At 32.8% G+C, this 18,634-nt stretch overlaps 2 protein-coding genes and 1 long non-coding RNA gene across 3 annotated transcripts; 2 read left to right on the top strand and 1 right to left on the bottom strand.

Annotated features, from left to right (window-relative positions):
* Window positions 1-8,034: 8,034 nt before the first annotated feature.
* On the top strand, window positions 8,035-9,720 carry LOC114388169. Its single transcript, XR_003661456.1, has 2 exons — window positions 8,035-8,396; window positions 9,376-9,720. It is a non-coding gene; the product is annotated as an uncharacterized LOC114388169 (long non-coding RNA).
* Window positions 9,721-10,851: 1,131 nt separating this feature from the next.
* Window positions 10,852-11,528, top strand: LOC114372734. Its single transcript, XM_028330382.1, has 2 exons — window positions 10,852-11,216; window positions 11,279-11,528. Exons 1-2 carry the CDS (start codon window positions 10,852-10,854, stop codon window positions 11,526-11,528), a joined length of 615 nt encoding a protein of 204 aa, XP_028186183.1.
* A 5,594-nt stretch (window positions 11,529-17,122) lies between these two features.
* LOC114388175 (serotonin N-acetyltransferase 2, chloroplastic) lies at window positions 17,123-18,106 on the bottom strand. Its single transcript, XM_028348513.1, has one exon. The coding sequence runs from the start codon at window positions 17,872-17,874 to the stop codon at window positions 17,296-17,298; it is 579 nt and encodes a 192-aa protein (XP_028204314.1). The 5' UTR covers window positions 17,875-18,106; the 3' UTR covers window positions 17,123-17,295.
* Between the last annotated feature and the right edge of the window lie 528 nt (window positions 18,107-18,634).

The following is an 18,634-nucleotide window of genomic DNA, read 5'->3' on the forward strand; positions in this document are numbered from 1 at the left end:
AATAAATTAACGTCAAATTTTTCTCTTATAATATTCTTTTTTAGTTCTATTTATTGTTACATGCAGATTTGCTTACATTTCAAAAGCAATTGTAAAAATTTATCTTTTTAATTGCAGTCATATATACCATTGAATTCCAAAAGCATGGACTTCCACATGCTCACATACTGGTATTTATGCACTCTAAATCAAGATATGTCTATCCTGAGGATATTGATAGGATCATATCTACCGAAATACCAGATGAAGTTAGAGAACCATAGTTATTCAAAGCAGTCACCTCTCTTATGATTCACGGTCCATGCGGTGTTCAAAATAAAAAATGTCCTTGGATGCATAATGGAAAGTGCCAAAAAGTATTTTCCAAAGAAGTTTTGTGAAAACACTTCAATTGATGTTGATGGGTATCCTATATACAGAAGAAGAGATAATGGTGTAAATATTAAAAAAGGTGAGTCTTTTGTTGACAACAAACTTGTGCCATACAACAAATATTTATTATTGAAGTTCAATGCTCACATTAATGTAGAGTGGTGTAATCAAACTCGTCTATTAAATATCTTTTTAAATATGTAAACAAAAGACATGATCGAGTTACTGCATCTATAGTTCTTCTACTGGAGTAAGTGAGTCAAACTGTGTTGATGAAATCAAGATGTATTATGACTGTAGATATTTGTCATCAGGTGAGAATTTTTAGCTTTTATATTAACTATAGAGAACCTTCTGTAGAGAGGTTGTTGTGTTCAATGACAAAGGTAGAATTGATGACGTTCTACATAGGCCACATGTTCAAAACACAAAATTCTTGGCATGGATGGAAGCTAATAAGAGATATCTGGAAGCAAAGCTTTTGACTTATAGTCAGTTTCCTTTGCATTTTGTTTGGAAGGATACTGAGTATCAATGGACCCCACGAAAAAAGGGGTTTTACCATTGGAAGACTTCATTTTGTTCCTCTTGCCAGTGGTGAGATTTTCTATTTGAGGATGTTGTTGAATTATGTCAAAGGTCCCGAGTCTTATGCTCAAATAAGGACAGTCAACAATATAGAGTATTTGACATTTTAAGGAGGCATGTTATGCAATGGGTTTCTTAGAAGATGACAAAGAATACATAGATGCCATTATTGAGACTAGCCACTGGGGTACGACATCTTATTTGCGTAAATTGTTTTCAACCTTATTGTTGCCTAATTAGTTATCTAGACCAGAATATGTTTGCAATAATACATGGCAGTATTTAACTGATGACATACTACATAGACAGAGAACTATTTTACAATTTCCAGGTAAATAATTTTTTATATATAAAGTTCTTGTTCTATTAGTTTAACAAAGTAACAAGATATATCCTATTTTATCTAAATAACAATTATTAATTTAATTTATCATGTTATTTTTCAGATTTGGTATTGACTCCATAAGAGTTGAAAAGCTTTGCATTTATAGATTTAGAGAAATTACTACAAAGTAATAACAAGAGTTTGATGGACTTCCCCTCAATGCCTCAACCTGATATTGATTTGATTGGTGAAAAAGGGAACAAGTTGATACATGATGAGTTAAATTATGACAGGAAAGCTTTGGTTGTAGAATGTATACATTTGATGTCCAATATGACTTTGGAACAAAGGAAAATTTTTGACAGAATAACATAGAGGGTAAATGAAAATAAATCAGGCCTATTTTTTCTATATGGATATGGAGGAACAGGAAAGCCTTATATTTGGAGGGCTTTGTCTGCTGCATTCTAAAGGATAAATTGTTTTACCTGTTGCCTCTAGCGGAATTGCTGCTTTACTTATTCATGGAGGAAGAACTGTGCATTCAAGGTTTGCTATACCAATAAATGTAGATGAAAATTCAACTTGCAATATCAAGCAAGGAAGTCCATTAGCGGAATTGATAGCAAAGTCCAAGCTAATCATTTGGGATGAGGCTCCTATGACTCAAACATTGTTTTGAAGCTAATGATAGAACATTTCGAGATATACTAAGGTTCTCTAATGAGAGCAATTTGAATCTTTCTTTTAGAGGTAAAGTTGTAGTTCTAGGAGGAGATTTTTGTAACATCCCATTTTTTATAAATAAATTTAAAAAGTTTTTAGTAAAAATAATAAAATAAATAAATAGAGTAAATAATAGGTCGTAAATGCCCCTAATTATAAATAGCAACATGCTAGGTTTTTCAGACTGACTCCTCAGTCTCCTCTGCCTCTCATTTTCGTTTTTTCCCTTCTCCTCTCAAAATCCTTCCTTTTTCCCGTAGCTCACTAAATCTGTCTCAGAAAAACGACGATCTCGGACTCATTAACCGTTGGATCGTCGTGAAATTTAAACACCAGGTTCACAACCCAATTCAGAGCATTCTCACCGTTGGGAATTTCAAAATCATGTCTGAGCTTATAGGAAAACCATTTGTATTGTAGCCTTTTAATTTCCCGCAGAAACCCATAACTGTCTCGGTAAAACTATGATTCCGATTTCGTTAACCGTTGGATTTTCATGAAATTTGGATATGTTTTCGAAATTCAATTGCGCACACTTCCACCGTTGGCATTTGCGAAATAATATTTGTGGAGGGAGAAAAAGGAATCGCATGAAAATAGTACAAGTGGAGGTTTCAATCTCTTCTCCGTCTCTCTGACGTTTGTGAATTCTATCGGAGCAGTTGGAGGAATAACTGAAGGAATCTCAAGGAACCGCTAGAGATGCTGCTATCGCTGGCTAAAGACACGTGAGTCCACTCAGAGGTAAGGGATGAGTTATTCACAATTGGGGATTAGTGAGAACATGTGTAGGGATCCTTAGAGTATCAATTGGAATGAGTTTTTGGGTGTTTCCGTCATTTTTTATTCTATCCTTATAATTATAAGTGTGAATTATATATGTTTGACAAACCAATTATTGTGAAATTGATATGTTGTTGTGTCGAGTGTGAACCCTATAAATCGAGTATTTTTCTAATTAACATGAATTGATGAAATAAAGTAAGGAGAAATTTAGAGTGAGATATTGATTTTGTATTTTCTTTTCTTGCTTTTTAGGTTTTTTTTATATAATTTAAAAATTAATATCATAATTGAAATTGACCAAAGTGTTCATATAATTATTTAGAATTTGTGCATTGAAAGCTTACTTTGAAATTTGTGATCCAATATGATGTATGCTAATTTATATATATAGAAGTAGTTATATATTTATTTATATTAATAAGGTAAATAATATTGTAGAGTTGTTATAGTATGATTCAAAAAATTATTAAGTGTTGGAGTTTGAGAATATTATGGTTAAATTTGATGAACATGTGTATGTTGTACCTTATGAATATCATTAGGAATGTTATGAGATGGTTGATGTGACGTTATGAGATGTTAAAGTGTGGGCATGACATTTAATTGTGAATAAGTGGATGTGTTTAACACTTGATATTACATTAATTATATTGTGAGCTATGAATTATACGATAACCCGACCAGTGTTTATGCGCAATGTTAAAAAGAAAGTGTAGGTTCCTAGTTAGGAACCAATGTTAAATTGTAGCGCAATGTGTTAAACGTGTTTGAAACATGAGTGTGAGGTCGTGATATTGTGTAATTCATGAGCAGTGTTTATAAATGAAATATGTGATAAATTGTAGAATAACATGTTGCTTTGAGATTATAATATTGTTATTGAGATTGAGTATAAGTGTAAAGTTGAACATGTGTTAATTTGCGAGATACGTGTAAACATGTGATGATGGATTGTGATACCATGAGATGTGAAATTGTGAATGAGTTTTAGTTGTGGATAAGTGTGTAGTTAACACTTGATGTGAAATTACTTGTGTTGTAAGCTATGAACTGTACAATAACCCGACCAATGTTATCTTGAGAAAAACATTGATGCGCAGTGTTAAAGAGAAAATGTAGGTTTCCTATTTAGGAACCAGTGTTAAATCGTAGCGAAATTGTGTTGAACGTGTTTAAAACACGAGTGTGAGGTCATGGGTATTGTATAATTCATGAGCAGTGTCTGCATGTAAAATTATTTTAGGGGTTGGACCTAAATCAAGAGGGAGAGGCCCTGACGGACTTTTCGGAGTGTAGGCCTTGGGGGTCACCGAGTTTGAGTGCTCTTTTAAGCCTATGCTGATCCCATATGGTTAGAGCATTCTGGCAAAATATCGTGACCCTGACTGGTCTCCCTATGATCTTACTTAGTAAGAGTGACCTTACAAACCCATTGTGTGGTGTGTCTTGTTATGTACTCCTAAGTGCCCCAGGGTGGTTTTTCACTGACATGGTACCACATTGCATATAAGCTTGAGTCTTAGCATAACTGTCTCATGCGTTTGCTAATTGTTTATTATGAAATTGATGTGCTATTATGTCTTGATCAAAGCGTGTGATTCTTGTGTAATGTGATTGATGATTGAAAAGTGAACTTTGAATGACAAAGTGGTGAAATTACGTGAATTACGTGTAACTAAGTTTTATTTGGTTTATATGATATGTATATCTAGTTGCCTTGTTTCTCTATTAGTTAGGAATGTGATAACTCACTCCCCGTGTGTTGTTTGTGTTTGGATCCTGTGATGATCTTGAACTTTGTGTTCGGGGGAGCAGATGACTAGGTAAATTGCTTTAAGGAATCATGTGCTAAAAGACGTCGGGACACAACGCTCTGATAGGATGTGGCATTGGGGTATAGGGTTTTATAGACAGCCTTGTTTGAGCCGAAGTGAATTTATTATTTATTTAGAAAAGTTTTATGATGATGTTAGAAAGGTGAATGTGAGTCTGCTATCCTCTTGAAAGGCTTGTATTTAAATATGTTTTAAAAACTTGAATTAAGTTTAATTTTTTTTAATTATTTCTTTTATTATTAGTACTTATATGTGTGGGGTAGAGGATGTCACAAATTTTGCCAAATATCGCCGGTTATTCCAAAAGGTAAAAGACAAGAAGTGGTTCATGCAACGATAAACTCTTCCTATCTTTGGAATTTCTGTGAAGTCATGACATTCACTAAAAATATGAGACTCCAAATTGGCAATTCAGATTCTAATGTTAGTGAAAGAAAAGAATTTTCAGATTGGATTTTGGGCATTGGCATTGGAACTATTGGACATAGCAATGATGTCGATATAAATGTTCCTATTCCAGATGATTTGGTTCTTCAAAGCAAAGGTGACTCATTACAATTTGTTGTTAATAGTACTTATCCATTTTTCTTAGATAACATGAATGTTGGTGCATTCTTTCAAGATAGTGTCATTTTAACACCTAGAAATGACATTGTTGACTTGATCAATCAATACATGTTGTCATTATTGCCTAGGGATGAAAAATCTTACAGGGGATGAAAAATCTTAATTAAGTTTGGATACTCCATACTTTGTGAATGAAAATAATGACACTCCAGACATTGTGCACACTGCTAAATTTTTTAACACAATCACTGCTTCGGGACTTCCAAATCTTGTTTTGAAACTAAAAGTTGGAGTTCTTGTTATGCTTTTGAGAAACCAAGACCAATCTTTTGGATTGCGCAATGGAACTAGAATGATCGTCACAAAATTGGACAAATATGTTATTGAAGCAAAAGTTATATCATGTACTTAAAATGGTGCAAAGGTATATATCCCGAGACTATCACTAACACCTTTAGATGTAAGGATTCCATTCAAATTTCAACGAAGGCAATTTCCCTTGGCTATATCTTTTGCCATGACTATTAATAAGAGTCAAGGTCAATCTTTGAAGTATGCATGAGTTTATTTAGACAACCTATTTTTTCACATGCCCAATTATATGTAACTTTTTCAAGAATTACATCAAGAAAAGGATTAAAAATCTTGGTAACTAACAATGTGACTTAGATGCAAACAACACTAGCTTGCAATGTTGTTTACCGAGAGGTTTTTCAAAATTTGTAAAAGAGGTGACAATTTACTTTTGTTCTCATCCATATATTTCCCTTTTTAACATTTTATAAAAATATATTATATTCATATTTTTGTAATAACTTTTTTGTCTTTTTATCTATTTTTTAGTGACAATTACTGAAATTCATAATAATTCTCACAAGAGTAATCTTCAATCATCCATACACTAAACAAGGTAATAAATTGAAGCATATCCAATGCGTTTTTCAATAAATCTCATATATTGTGATTGGTTTTATATTGAATAAATTTAATTTTTTTACACTTCTTTATTTTATATTTTTTGTCAATATTCTAATGTAATAATAGCTAATTTAAAAACTTGATTTCATTTTAATATTTCAGTTTACGGATAGACATAGGGAATGTGAATTCATGCATAGAATGGCATCGTCACTTTCGGGTACACTCACTAGTAAGAAATAAAGGTAACATTTTATTAATCTTGATTATAAGAAATATAAAATTTTATTGCTAAATTTCTTTATTATTTTTAATTAATGATTATTTTTTTCCTTATTAAAGTGATTGCATTAATTGAATTTTTAACAAAATGGTTAAAAAATAATTGTATCTTAAATCATTTAATGTCATGGATAATCTTTAAATAAAATTAAATTTTCAAACTAATTTATTTATTTTTATTGATCTTAATGAATTAAGTAATTTTTTTTATACATGGGACTAGATAGTATTTTTTTTAAAATAAATTCCTATTTTAGTTCCTCAAATTATTGAATGTTGTAGTACTAGTACAAAAAAATTAGAAAAATGTTCAATAAATTTCTGAAATTAAATTTTGTTTACTCATATTAAAATTTCTTATGGAATACACTTCATAAAAAGTTTTATGTGAGAGAAAGAAAACTTACCATTAAAATTGTTCATCTTCAAATCTAAAAAATAAAACCAGGAAGAATGATATTAGATTTGGTCTCTTTAAGTAAAATTTCAAGTTTAAGTCTCCTAGATGAAAAAAAAAAGTAGTTGAAAGAGATGAATCCCACTAGATGTAATCAATCAGATTCTCCAACGAAAATTAATTATTAATAAAACAAATATATACTTTATACCAATAATATAATAAAAAAAAATCTAAAAAGCCAAATTAAAACAATGTTCTAATAATATATTTAATATAACTTTTTTTAATAAATTTATTTAATACTATGGTTTATTATTAATTTTTCTAAACCTAAAAAATCAAAACCGAAGTCCAAAGTAATAAAATTAAGAAAAAAAATACGAAATATTAATTTTATTATTTGTGTAAGGTATTAACCCAAACTTATCCAAACAATTTGGATTTGGTATTTAGTATGTTTGAATTGGTTTTGAATCAATCCATTCAACTCGTTGACTTTTAGGTTGAATCAAGGATTTTGATTATTGAATCTATTGATTCGATCACCCGACATATGAACTCATCGTTTAATAGTATTAAATCCTTCTTCTTCTTTTTAAATTTAAAAAATCACCCGAGTTTGATGATTTCAAGAGATTGAAAGCTTTAAAATGAATATTGCAATTAGCAATTAAAATGAATCTAATTAAGTGTGGTACACACACATTTTGAGTAACGCTATAACTTTCATGATTTCAAGATTTTTATCACTTAAGTTTTTTTCACTAATTTTATTACTCAACTTTTAATGTTCTATAAATTTTATAATCTAAAATTTTGAATTTTGTATATTTTATTACCGTGTTGATAACAGAACAATATAAAAAAAAAATCACTTTTACAAATTATTATAATAATTATAATTGATATATAAAAGTAATTTTAAATTTTATATGTGGTTATAACTAACCTAAAAAGTTACTTTTCACATCAATTATAATTATAGTTGATATTAAAAGTTCAACTTATAATAAATAATTTTTGAAACTACTTAGTTTAATATATAATTATATAAAATCACCTAATTTTTGTAAAAACAAATATGTTAATGATGGTAAATTCAATTTTTATTAAAATTTATGCAAATAAATCTTGGATACTAAAAGTTGTAAAATAATAATAATTGAGTGATGAAATTTACAATTAACGCCTTTATTTTATTCATTTACTAATTTTCACACGTGAATTCACATTCACTCGTTGGGACGAGGTCAACGAGGGTGGACCGACAAAACACAATCGATAAACTCCGATGTCTCTGTCAATGTCTCCTCGCGTTTCCTCTGTTTCGGTTCTGTCACCACCGTTCAGAGACATCCACGTTCTCTTCTGATTCTTACATTCTTTCTTGGTCCTCTTCCTCCTAATCTCACCTGAACAAAGAACATGGTCATTATGGTGATGGTCGGATTGGGACTATTGGACTTCCTCGTTGCCGGGGTTTCATTAATCATTGGTTTGGCCTTCATTACCTTCATTGCTTCCATTCTCTGCGCCACAGCGTTCTTCAACAACGCCAAGGATGTCGTCTCCTGAGTGCTGAATCCTCAATTCGATGGTTCGATCTTGACTTTCAATTTTTCGATTTTGTGTGTGTGTTTTTTTTTGTTACAATGACGACAAGGTTAGAAACTAGGACCTTGTGCAAACTATTCAAAATCTTCAACCATTAGGCTGACTTTAGTGGGTTTAATTTTGAGTATTAAAGTAGACTATTTTTTTTTTATTCGTAAGAATTGAATATAGTTAATCAAAATTTTTTAGGATTTAAAAAATGTTGCGGGGCCGAAATTTTGGATGCAGAGTCAATGTGGTCGCAATTGTCTGCAATTTCCCCCACAACATCAAGAATTGCAACTTAAAAGATAAAACCTTGGTTTGTTCTTGTTCGGTTCCTTGTTGAGTTTGGTTAGAATCTATTGTGTTTATTACTTTAGGTAAAAATACTTACCTCTTGACGTTGTTCTCCGATTAGAATTAGAGTTTTTTTCTGGATAATTCGTGTAACAAATGTTTAAATTAAAGGTTAGTATAGGTTTATAAGGCGAAACTATAATTCAGATCAAAGAACAACAATGAAAACATACGAGGAATTTGTTTTAAGTTTTGTCCTTTTATTTATTCCTGTGTGGAATAAGAATGCTTTTGTATCCTAAATTGTGATTAAGGCGCTGTAAGCTTAACTATTAGATTAGGATTTGTTGCTAATTAGGAATTTGTATCCTAGATTGTGATTATGGCGCTGTAAGCTTAACTATTAGATTAGGATTTGTTGCTAATTAGGAATTTGTATCCTAGATTGTGATAATGGAGCTGTAAGCTTAACTACTAGATTAGGAATTTGTTACTAATTAGGATTTTTCCCTCTTTGTCTCTCAACATTGATGTGTGTATTCATGGAATATTGCCATTTATGATTATTCAATATTTGTTATTCTGCACTTTAGGATTTCAGACTTAATTTATCTTTTATCGTCCCAATTTTAAGTTCATTTTTCAGTTTTGGTTATGGAAATTCTTTTTACCCGTGGTGGCAGATTAGAAAACAGCCATATCACGAGTTCTACCCAACCCTATGAACTAATAGGAGGAAACTCTGGGCTATATGAACTACTGCTGCTGGCACAAACTCAACAAATTTATGATGTATTTAATTTCGAAGTAGGGTAGAGAATTTTGAGTTTCACCATGTTGGAACTATAGACCTCTAATGTTTGTGCTCTAAAGTTTTTGATAATTATGTAATTTTAAAGATGGAATGAACTCACTGACAACATTTTTAAGTGTGCAGAGTCAGACAATGTTCATAATAATTAAGGATATTCTGAAGTTTTTGACAAAGATATCCCATCATGATCGAATGAAAAATGTTTGAAGCATTATATCTTGAAATATCTCATTAAAATCATACTTAGCAAATTTTTTCTTTCTCTTGTTCATCTCTGTTAGCCTTTTCTTTTTTTCAACTAAGGGAAAAACTTATAAAAAACTTCCATTTAAAAGTTCACAATTTAGTTTCATTGTAAACTAATTCATAGATACTTTTGAAACTTTAGACGATTGCTTTGCTTTCAAACTCATTAGATTATATTACTATCTTGTCTTTTTACATACTTTGAATATTCTGATGTATGCTGTAATTCAGTTAGTTAGTTAGTTTAACAGTTATGAAGGTAGTTATAACTACATGTGCAGTGTGTATAAAATAGTAGTAATCATGAATGAGAAATATGAGAGTGCAGAAGTTTTATTCAGAATTCTAAGTTCCCTTTATTTTCTCAATCAATTCTTTCATCTTCTCTTATTCTCTAACATAGAGTGAGTGAGTGCATAGTGTGAGTGTGTGTGGAGAGCTTTACTTGCTCCAACAACTGGTATTCAGAGCAGAGGTTCAAGATCCTTGGATACTGAAATTGAGATGGCTTCCTCAAATGGAAATTTTCCAACATCCATGCCTGTTCTCAAAGGCAAGAACTATGATGATTGGTGTGCTCAAATGAAGGTAATCTTTCGATTTCAAGATGTGACAGAAGTGATGCAAGAAGGAGTTCAAGAACCTGACAAGAACCCAACTGATGCACAGAAGGTGGCTCACCGTGATTTGATGAAAAGAGATACAAAAGCATTGTTCATTATTCATCAGTGTGTAGATGCAGATAATTTTCAGAAAATTAGATCTGCTGATACTACAAAGAAGGCATGAGATACTCTAGAGAAATCCTATGCAGGGGATAACAAACTCAAGAAGGTGAAGTTGCAGACCTTGAGAACGCAGTATGAACTTCTACAGATGAGTGATCAAGAAAACATTGGTGAGTTCTTTTCTCGAATCTTGACAATTACAAATCAAATGAATGCTTATGATGACAAGCAATCAGACTTGGGGATCATTAATAAGGTATTAAGAACCTTGACACCAAGATTCGATCATATAGAGGTGGCAATTGAGCAAGGCCAGAATCTTGAAGAAATGAAGATTGAAGAACTGCAAGGAATACTTTGAAGCTCAAGAGATGAGGCTCAATGAAAGAAATTTACAAAGATCAGCTGAGCAAGCTATGCAAGCCCAAACAACCAAAGGGAACAACTATGATGGTGGCAAGAATAAGAAGGGAAAGGGAAAGTGGAAGAACAATAAGTGGAAGGGGTCAGGTGAGGGCTCCAGCAGTTCTGGAAATCATAACCAGAATGAAGAAACTGACAAGAAAAGTGGAGGGAATCACAAAGTGGACAAGAAGAAATTCAACAAGAAAGGGATTCAGTGTTATAACTGTCAGAAATGGAGACATTTTGCAGATGAATGCAAAAATAAAAGGGTTCCAAGAAATGCAGATGAGGCTCAATTGGCACAAGATGAGGATTCTGACTCTGATAAAGTGTTACTAATGGCAACAACAAACTCATAAGAAGACAGTGTTAATCTGTGGTATCTTGACACAGGCTGTTCCAATCACATACTGAGCATAGAGAGTGGTTTGTAAACATTGATGATAAGGTGAAAAGCAAGATCAAGTTTACAGATAATAGCTCTATAACTGCAGAAGGCATTGGAAAGGTGATGATTCAGAGGAAGGATGAACAACACTCATTTATCAATGATGTGCTATATGTTCCCAATATGAAGAATAATTTGTTGAGTTTGGGACAGTTGCTAGAAAAGAGCTACTCAATGCAGATGGAGGACAATTAAATGAAGATATTTGATAGCAATAGGGGGTTGATTCTAAAGGCCCCTTTGTCAAGAAATAGAACATTCAAGATTGGAATTCAAATTGCAGAATTTCAATGCTTGGCTGCTTCTATAAGTGATGAAAGTTGGATGTGGCATCACAGGTTTGGTCATCTAAACTTCAGGAGTTTAAGTGAATTGAAAAGTGAGAAAATGGTTCATGGTCTTCCCCAAATTGAGATACCAAAACAATTATGTGTTGAGTGTTGTGTGTCAAAGCAACCAAGGAATTCTTTCAAGTCAGAAATTCCAATCAAATCCAAAAGAAAGCTTGAAGTGATCTATTATGATGTGTGTGGTCCTTTTGAAATGAAATCTCTAAGAGGTAATAGTTACTTTGTGTTATTCATTGATGAATTTATTAGAAAAATGTGGATATATCTCATTAAGCAGAAAAGTGAAGTGTTTAACATTTTTAAGAAGTTTAAGCTATTGAGTGAAAAACAAAGTGATAAGGTAATCAAAGTGCTTAGAACAGATGGAGGTGGTGAGTATAACTCACATGAATTTCAAGTATTTTGTGATAAAGAGGGGATAATTCATGAAGTGACATCTCCCTATACACCTCAGCATAATGGTGTTGCTGAGAGAAGAAACAGAACCATTTTGAACATGGTCAGGAGCATGATGAAAGGGAAGGGAATGTCTCATTATTTCTGGGGAGAGACAACTTCTACTACTGTGTATATTATGAACAGGTGTCCCACTAAGAGATTGCAGGGATACACACCTGAAGAAGCATGGTTAGAAAAGAAGCCTAATGTGAGTCATTTCAGAATATTTGGTTCACTGTGTTTTAGGCATGTGCCTGAACAGAACAGAAAGAAGCTTGATGACAAGAATGAACCAATGATACTCATTGGATATCATTCGACTGGTGCCTACAAGCTGTATGATCCTAGAATGAGAAAGGTTGTGATTAGCAGAGATGTCTTAATAGAAGAAACAAAGGGCTGGAATTGGGAAATAAATGTTGTTGACAATGGTGAGAGAAAGGTGATTGTGAACCTTGAAGACAAACAAAGTGAAGAGGATGTACCATCATGTGGAGAGCAACTCAGAAGGTCACAAAGAGAGAGACAAGTATCACAAACACTTAGAGAGTATGAATTGTATCCTGATACAACAATCACTGCAAAAGGGGATTTTGTGCACTTTGCTCTACTTGCTGAATCAGAACTAATGAGTCATGATAAAGCTTCACAAAGTTCACATTGGAGAGCAGCTATGGAAGAATAATCGAGATCAATTGAGAAGAATCAGACTTGGGAGTTAGTCCATTTGCCTCAAGGAAAAAGACCAATTGATGTGAAGTGGGTCTATAAGATTAAAGTAAAGTCTAATGGAGATGTGTCCAAGTATAAGGCAAGATTAGTAGCAAGGGGATTTCTGCAAAAACATGGCTTGGATTACAATGAGGTTTTTGCTCCAGTTGCAAGACTTGAAACTGTTAGGCTCATTGTGGCAGCTGCTTGCAACAGAAATTGGTCTCTATATCAATTGGATGTGAAGTCAGCATTTTTGAATGAGCTACTTGAAGAAGAAGTCTACATAACTCAACCACCTGGTTATGTAGTTGCAGGACAAGAGGATAAAGACTACAAGTTGAATAAGGCACTATATGGCCTCAAGCAGGCTCGAGCCTGAAATATGAAAATTGATAGCTTCCTAGTCCAGCAGAATTTCACCAAGTGCACTACTGAGCATGGAGTTTATGTCAAAAATACAGATTCTGGTGAATTTTTGATAATATGTCTCTATGTAGATGATTTGCAAGTGACTGGCAGTAGTAAAGAAGATATAAGAGTGTTCAAAGGAAGAATAATGGATGAATTTGAGATGTACAATCTTGGTGAACTATCATACTTCCTGGGTATTGAATTTGTTTCTACCAGCAAAGGGATTTTCATGCATCAAAAGAAGTATGCAGAAGACATCTTAAAGAGGTTCAATATGATGGATTGTAATTTTGTTATCACACCAACTGAAACTGGAATTAAGCTGCAAATAGATGGGGATGAGAAAGAAATTGATCCTACCTTGTACAAGCAAATTGTAGGCTCATTAAGGTACTTATGTAACACTAGACCTGGCAGCAAAGAGGATTCTGAGGTATGTGAAAGGAACATTGGATCTTGACATTTTATATCCTTACAGTCAGAAGAATATAAAAGGAGAAGTGTTTGGTTATAGTGATTCAGATTGGTGTGGTGATAAGGATGATAGGAAAAACACTATTGGTTATGTTTTCAAATTTGGAACATCACCAATCTCTTGGTGCTCAAAGAAGCAGAGTGTAGTTGCGTTGTCAACATGTGAAGCAGAATATATTGTTGCTGCTATGACAGCCTGTCAAGCTCTATGGCTGGAAGCTTTAATGGAAGAATTAAACTTGAGAAATTGCAGTCCTATGAGGTTGTTGATGGATAACAAATCAGCAATTGATTTAGCTAAGCATCATGTGGCACATGGCAGGAATAAACATATTGAAACCAAGTTTCAATTTCCTGCGTCATCAAGTGAGTAAGGAGAAGCTTGAATTGGAGTTTTGCAGGTCTGAAGATCAAGTTGCAGACATACTAACTAAGCCATAGACATACTAACTAAGCCATTGAAGTCTATCAAGTTCAAGGAATTGGGAGACAAGTTAGGAGTGACATCCTTGACAAATCTGAATTAAGGAGGGATGTTGATGTATGCTGTAATTCAGTTAGTTAGGAGTTAGTTAGTTTGACAGATATGAAGGTAGTTATAGCTACATGTGCAATGTGTATAAAATAGTAGTAATCATGAATGAGAAATATGAGAGTGCATAAGTTTTATTCAGAATTCTAAGTTCCCTCTATTTTCTCAATCAATTCTTTCATCTTCTCTTATTCTCTAACATAGAGTGAGTGAGTGCATAGTGTAAGTGTGTGTGGAGAGCTTTACTTGCTCCAACATATTCTGCTTTTGAAAAGCTTTGTACATTGTTAAAGAATGATAAAATATAATTTCAATCCCCTTGTTTTTTCCTGTATATTTTTCAAATTATTTTGGTAGATGCAAATCTAAGGTAACAAAAATTTTGCTGATAAGATTTTATTGGAAGATTTTTTTTTTCATTTTTCTTTTTCCTATACCACTCTGCATGTAAAATGAAACAAGAATTATATTTTACAAGATTTATACCTAGCATGATGTTTGGGTGAGTAAAGTAATTTTATGAAATTTATTTTTGAGTATGCACTGCTAATAAATAAGATGATCATATAGCAAGAGTAAATGAATAAGTTAAATGACATCTACGAGCTAAATAAAATTCTCTTCGATATCTATATCTCTTGCTCATATACTATTCTATTTCATGACATTTCATTCATTTATATTTCTTTATTTCCTCATTATACCTTCATGTTTGACCATAGCATAATCAAGTCCAACAACAATGTTCTTCGTCTCTTCAATGGCCCTATATTACAATGAAGACAATTTGAAACATAAGTAACACATTATTTCAAGAGGTTACAAAACCTTGAGTTAGTTTTAATTGATTCAGTAACAAAGTGCTTGCAATAAGCAAATAGACAAAAATAATTAAGACATTCTAACTCTAATTTCTGTCAAATAATGAATGTAGCAGTTCCAAAAATGAGATCTACAATTCTAATTTTTATCAGAAGCTTTAGAACTAATTATATCATCATTACTGATCAACATTACAACTTACAGGAAACCCAGGCCTTTCAAGTAATATACTAATTCTTTGATAGTTTGGCCTATTCAAAATGCAAGTAAAATGTTTTGGATTGCCATTTGCAGCACAAGAAACATTCGATTATATCATTGATGCAAACTTGGAAGGAAAATGGAGATGGAGACAAGGCTTCGAATACAAGAGTAAAATTGACCAACTATGCTACACCAAGAAACACCATTTTGTAATACACTTGTTACCTATTTCAGTTTGAATATTTCTATAAGGAATCATGCATATACAAATCCAAACAGACATAATTTGGTTATCTTAACACCTCTGTTCATACGGAGAAATCATTAGGTGGTTTTGTACCACCACCTGGTTCATGATCCTGATCAATTTATACATGATTTGAATTCAAGTGTCGTTAATTGTTTACTCTTAAATGAAAATATTTAAACAAATGTCACAAAATTGGATAGGACCAAAAGCAGATGGAACTCCAAGACGGCCTAATAATTTTTTGTTCACAAGACTTTTGTGTGCAACTTTCAAAGGCTTGGATGTCATGTTAGTTTCAGTAATAGCCGCAACAAATACACCAAAATTAGTACATTAAAAAAAACTTGGATAATAGTTTTTCAGCTCATGGAATAAAAGGTTAAAACAAATGACTGAAGCAGAGACTCTTACATGGCATTTCAATCATAAAATCTTCTATGTAGTATTAGACACCAAGGTGGATTTTAGATAACTGGGTGTAGACTTAAAATTAGCACGAACATTTTGTAAGGAGTGAATGAGAAATGTGAATATGGTGAGAAGCAATGGTGTCAAGAGTAATGATCTTAAAACGTCTATCTATTAAAAAATGGTAACTAGAAATTGATAATATAATCATAAATAATTTTAAAACAGTTTTTATCTATTGTTTGGGTGTTGAAACAGTCATTTAAAGATTGGTGGATAGGATAATAAGGTTTTAAACTTAAAATTTGTGAGGGAGTTGGTTGGATTGGAAGAATTGACCCAAGATTCAGCAAAAGATTTTGAAAGTGACACAGTTCGTGTAAAAATCTGATGTGGTAAAACCGTAAAAGTAGTGCATATCAAATAAGACACGTAGCAGCTATCCATAATAGTAGTACATTGTTATCGGAATGTTTTATAATCAGATAATGTTTGTCAGTTTTGTTTATCAGGGGGATAGTTTTAAAAAAATATTAATTTATCAATAATTTAATATTTTAATTTAATTTTTTAATTATATGAATTAGTTAATTAAATCTTATAATAAGGAGTAAAGAAAAAAAATCATGCTTTTATTAAAAAGATAATAATTTAAGAATTTTTTTAAAAATACTATTTCCACGTACATAGACCTTATTAACAATTTATTTTAATTGTGTTTCTAGCACTTGATCACCTTAATTAAATCATTATGTATCATTAAACACGTGAAAATTAACTCGTGTTAAGTTAATTTAATTTAACTAAAATCTCAAGTTTAAATGATATACAATTATTATGTTAAATATTTTGGAACAAGACTTTTATTGTTCATGATAATTTTATCTCATTCAAACAAGATTATCTTTAATAAAATATTATATATATATATATATATATATATATATATATATATATATATATAAATAAAATGTAAACACACTAATATTATTAAAGATATCCAATCACAAACAATAATATAGAGTAAATTTGTTAATTTTTATAATAATAATTTGAAAATCATATTTCACATGATTTTTAATTAATTGATGAGGTAAATTCTTTTTACATAATATATGAATTTCTTTTTACAAACTATAAGTATGTTCTATATTCTATAGAGACATTTGTGCTCTTTGCCTAAATATTTAACATAAATTGCATGCATATTCTCATTTCAAACCCAAGATCAATAATTAAACTACAACAATAGCCTTATGTGTCAGTTAACATAATGCATGGAAATTAAACTTGGTACTCTACTTTCATATAATCAATAAATAAATTAAAAAAAATAGAGAAAGAAAATGAAGAGTTATCCTATTTTTTCTTTTGTTTCCTGGAGTACACCATTCCCCTGATCCCATCCGGGTCAGCAACAAATCCCAAAGGACGATAAAAGCCCAAAACGCGAGGCTCCGAATAGAGGGCAATATTGGAAATTCCCTTTCCCCGAAGCTCCCTGAGCAGCCTCTCGATAACGGCCTTCCCAAGCCCGATCCCCTGGAAGGAGGGGTCCACCACGACGTCCCATATGATGGCGTTGAAGACGCCGTCGCCGGTGGCCCTCGCGAACGCCACCGGCCGCCGCGTCTTGCGGTGCTCCACCCACAGCACCGCCTCCGTGTGCTCCAGCGCCACGCGGATCTTCTCCGGGTCCCGCCGCGGGAACCCCACCGCCGCGAACACGGAGTTGAGCAACTCCAGGTCCAGCCCCTCCGCGCCACGCCGGAGCGAGAAGCCGCGCGACTCCAGCGCCGTGTCGGAGACCGAGAGCGGGTAATCGCCGCCGCCGCTGGGGGAGGAGGAAGCGACGGCGACGGTTCTGCGCGCGGCGGGTGATGCGCGGAGGCGGAGGGAGGGCGGGAGAGGGGTGGAGATGGCGCCACGTAAGAGCATTTTTTTATTATCGAAAGAAGAAGAAAATGGGTGTTTTTAATTTCTTAAAATAATAGCAGTGACAATTTTATTTTTTTTGGATTGTGTGGAATGACATAGAGGCACGACACAAGTGAAATGAAAGAATGAAGATGCATTATTGTTGTGGTTTTTTTGTTGTTTTGATTTGTGGCTGTGAGAATGTCTTTGTGGATAACGTGGTTAGTTGGATCTCGAGACAAAACTGGGTCACTTGAGCAAACAAGCACACATTTAATCTTTTGGACATGTGAGCAAACTTAGAAGAGAGAAAAAAAAAATGAATCATGACAAACATTACAATTTACAAACACCAATTTATAACTTACACCCATCCTAATGGTTTTCCATATTAATAAAAAAAGTTATAAATGATGCACACAACGCGATGCATCATACACATACTCATCATTAAACAAACAAGTAGATTAAGTTGATGAATTAGACAAGTTCACATCCCGGCAGTTACTAAATAAAAGAAAGACAACAAAAAAACTATTTGCATTTTCTTGAATCTTAACTATCAAAGTTACAAATTGCATATCACCTTGTGAACAAGAACAAATTTATCACTTCAAGCTTCTCCCATAAAAACATTTTACCATTGTGTTGAACAACCATAGCCCTTATTTAACTTTGACATAGAACCATTTTGATATAGTTGTTCAGACCAAGTTATTGGATCAAGCACTTATCAATAGGTCAAAAGCTATAGCTAATAGTCAGATTTGATCCACATCAT

Source organism: Glycine soja, chromosome 2 (genome assembly GCF_004193775.1).
Source record: "Glycine soja cultivar W05 chromosome 2, ASM419377v2, whole genome shotgun sequence".
NCBI lineage: Eukaryota > Viridiplantae > Streptophyta > Magnoliopsida > Fabales > Fabaceae > Glycine > Glycine soja.

Bases quoted from the DNA above. Each gene is read 5' to 3' on its own strand.
- LOC114372734 (XM_028330382.1), top strand. From the start codon at position 10,852: ATGAGGCTCAATGAAAGAAATTTACAAAGATCAGCTGAGCAAGCTATG. The intron at 11,217-11,278 runs GTTACTAATGGC...ATCTTGACACAG, and splicing joins GATTCTGACTCTGATAAAGT to GCTGTTCCAATCACATACTG.
- LOC114388175 (XM_028348513.1), bottom strand. From the start codon at position 17,874: ATGCTCTTACGTGGCGCCATCTCCACCCCTCTCCCGCCCTCCCTCCGC.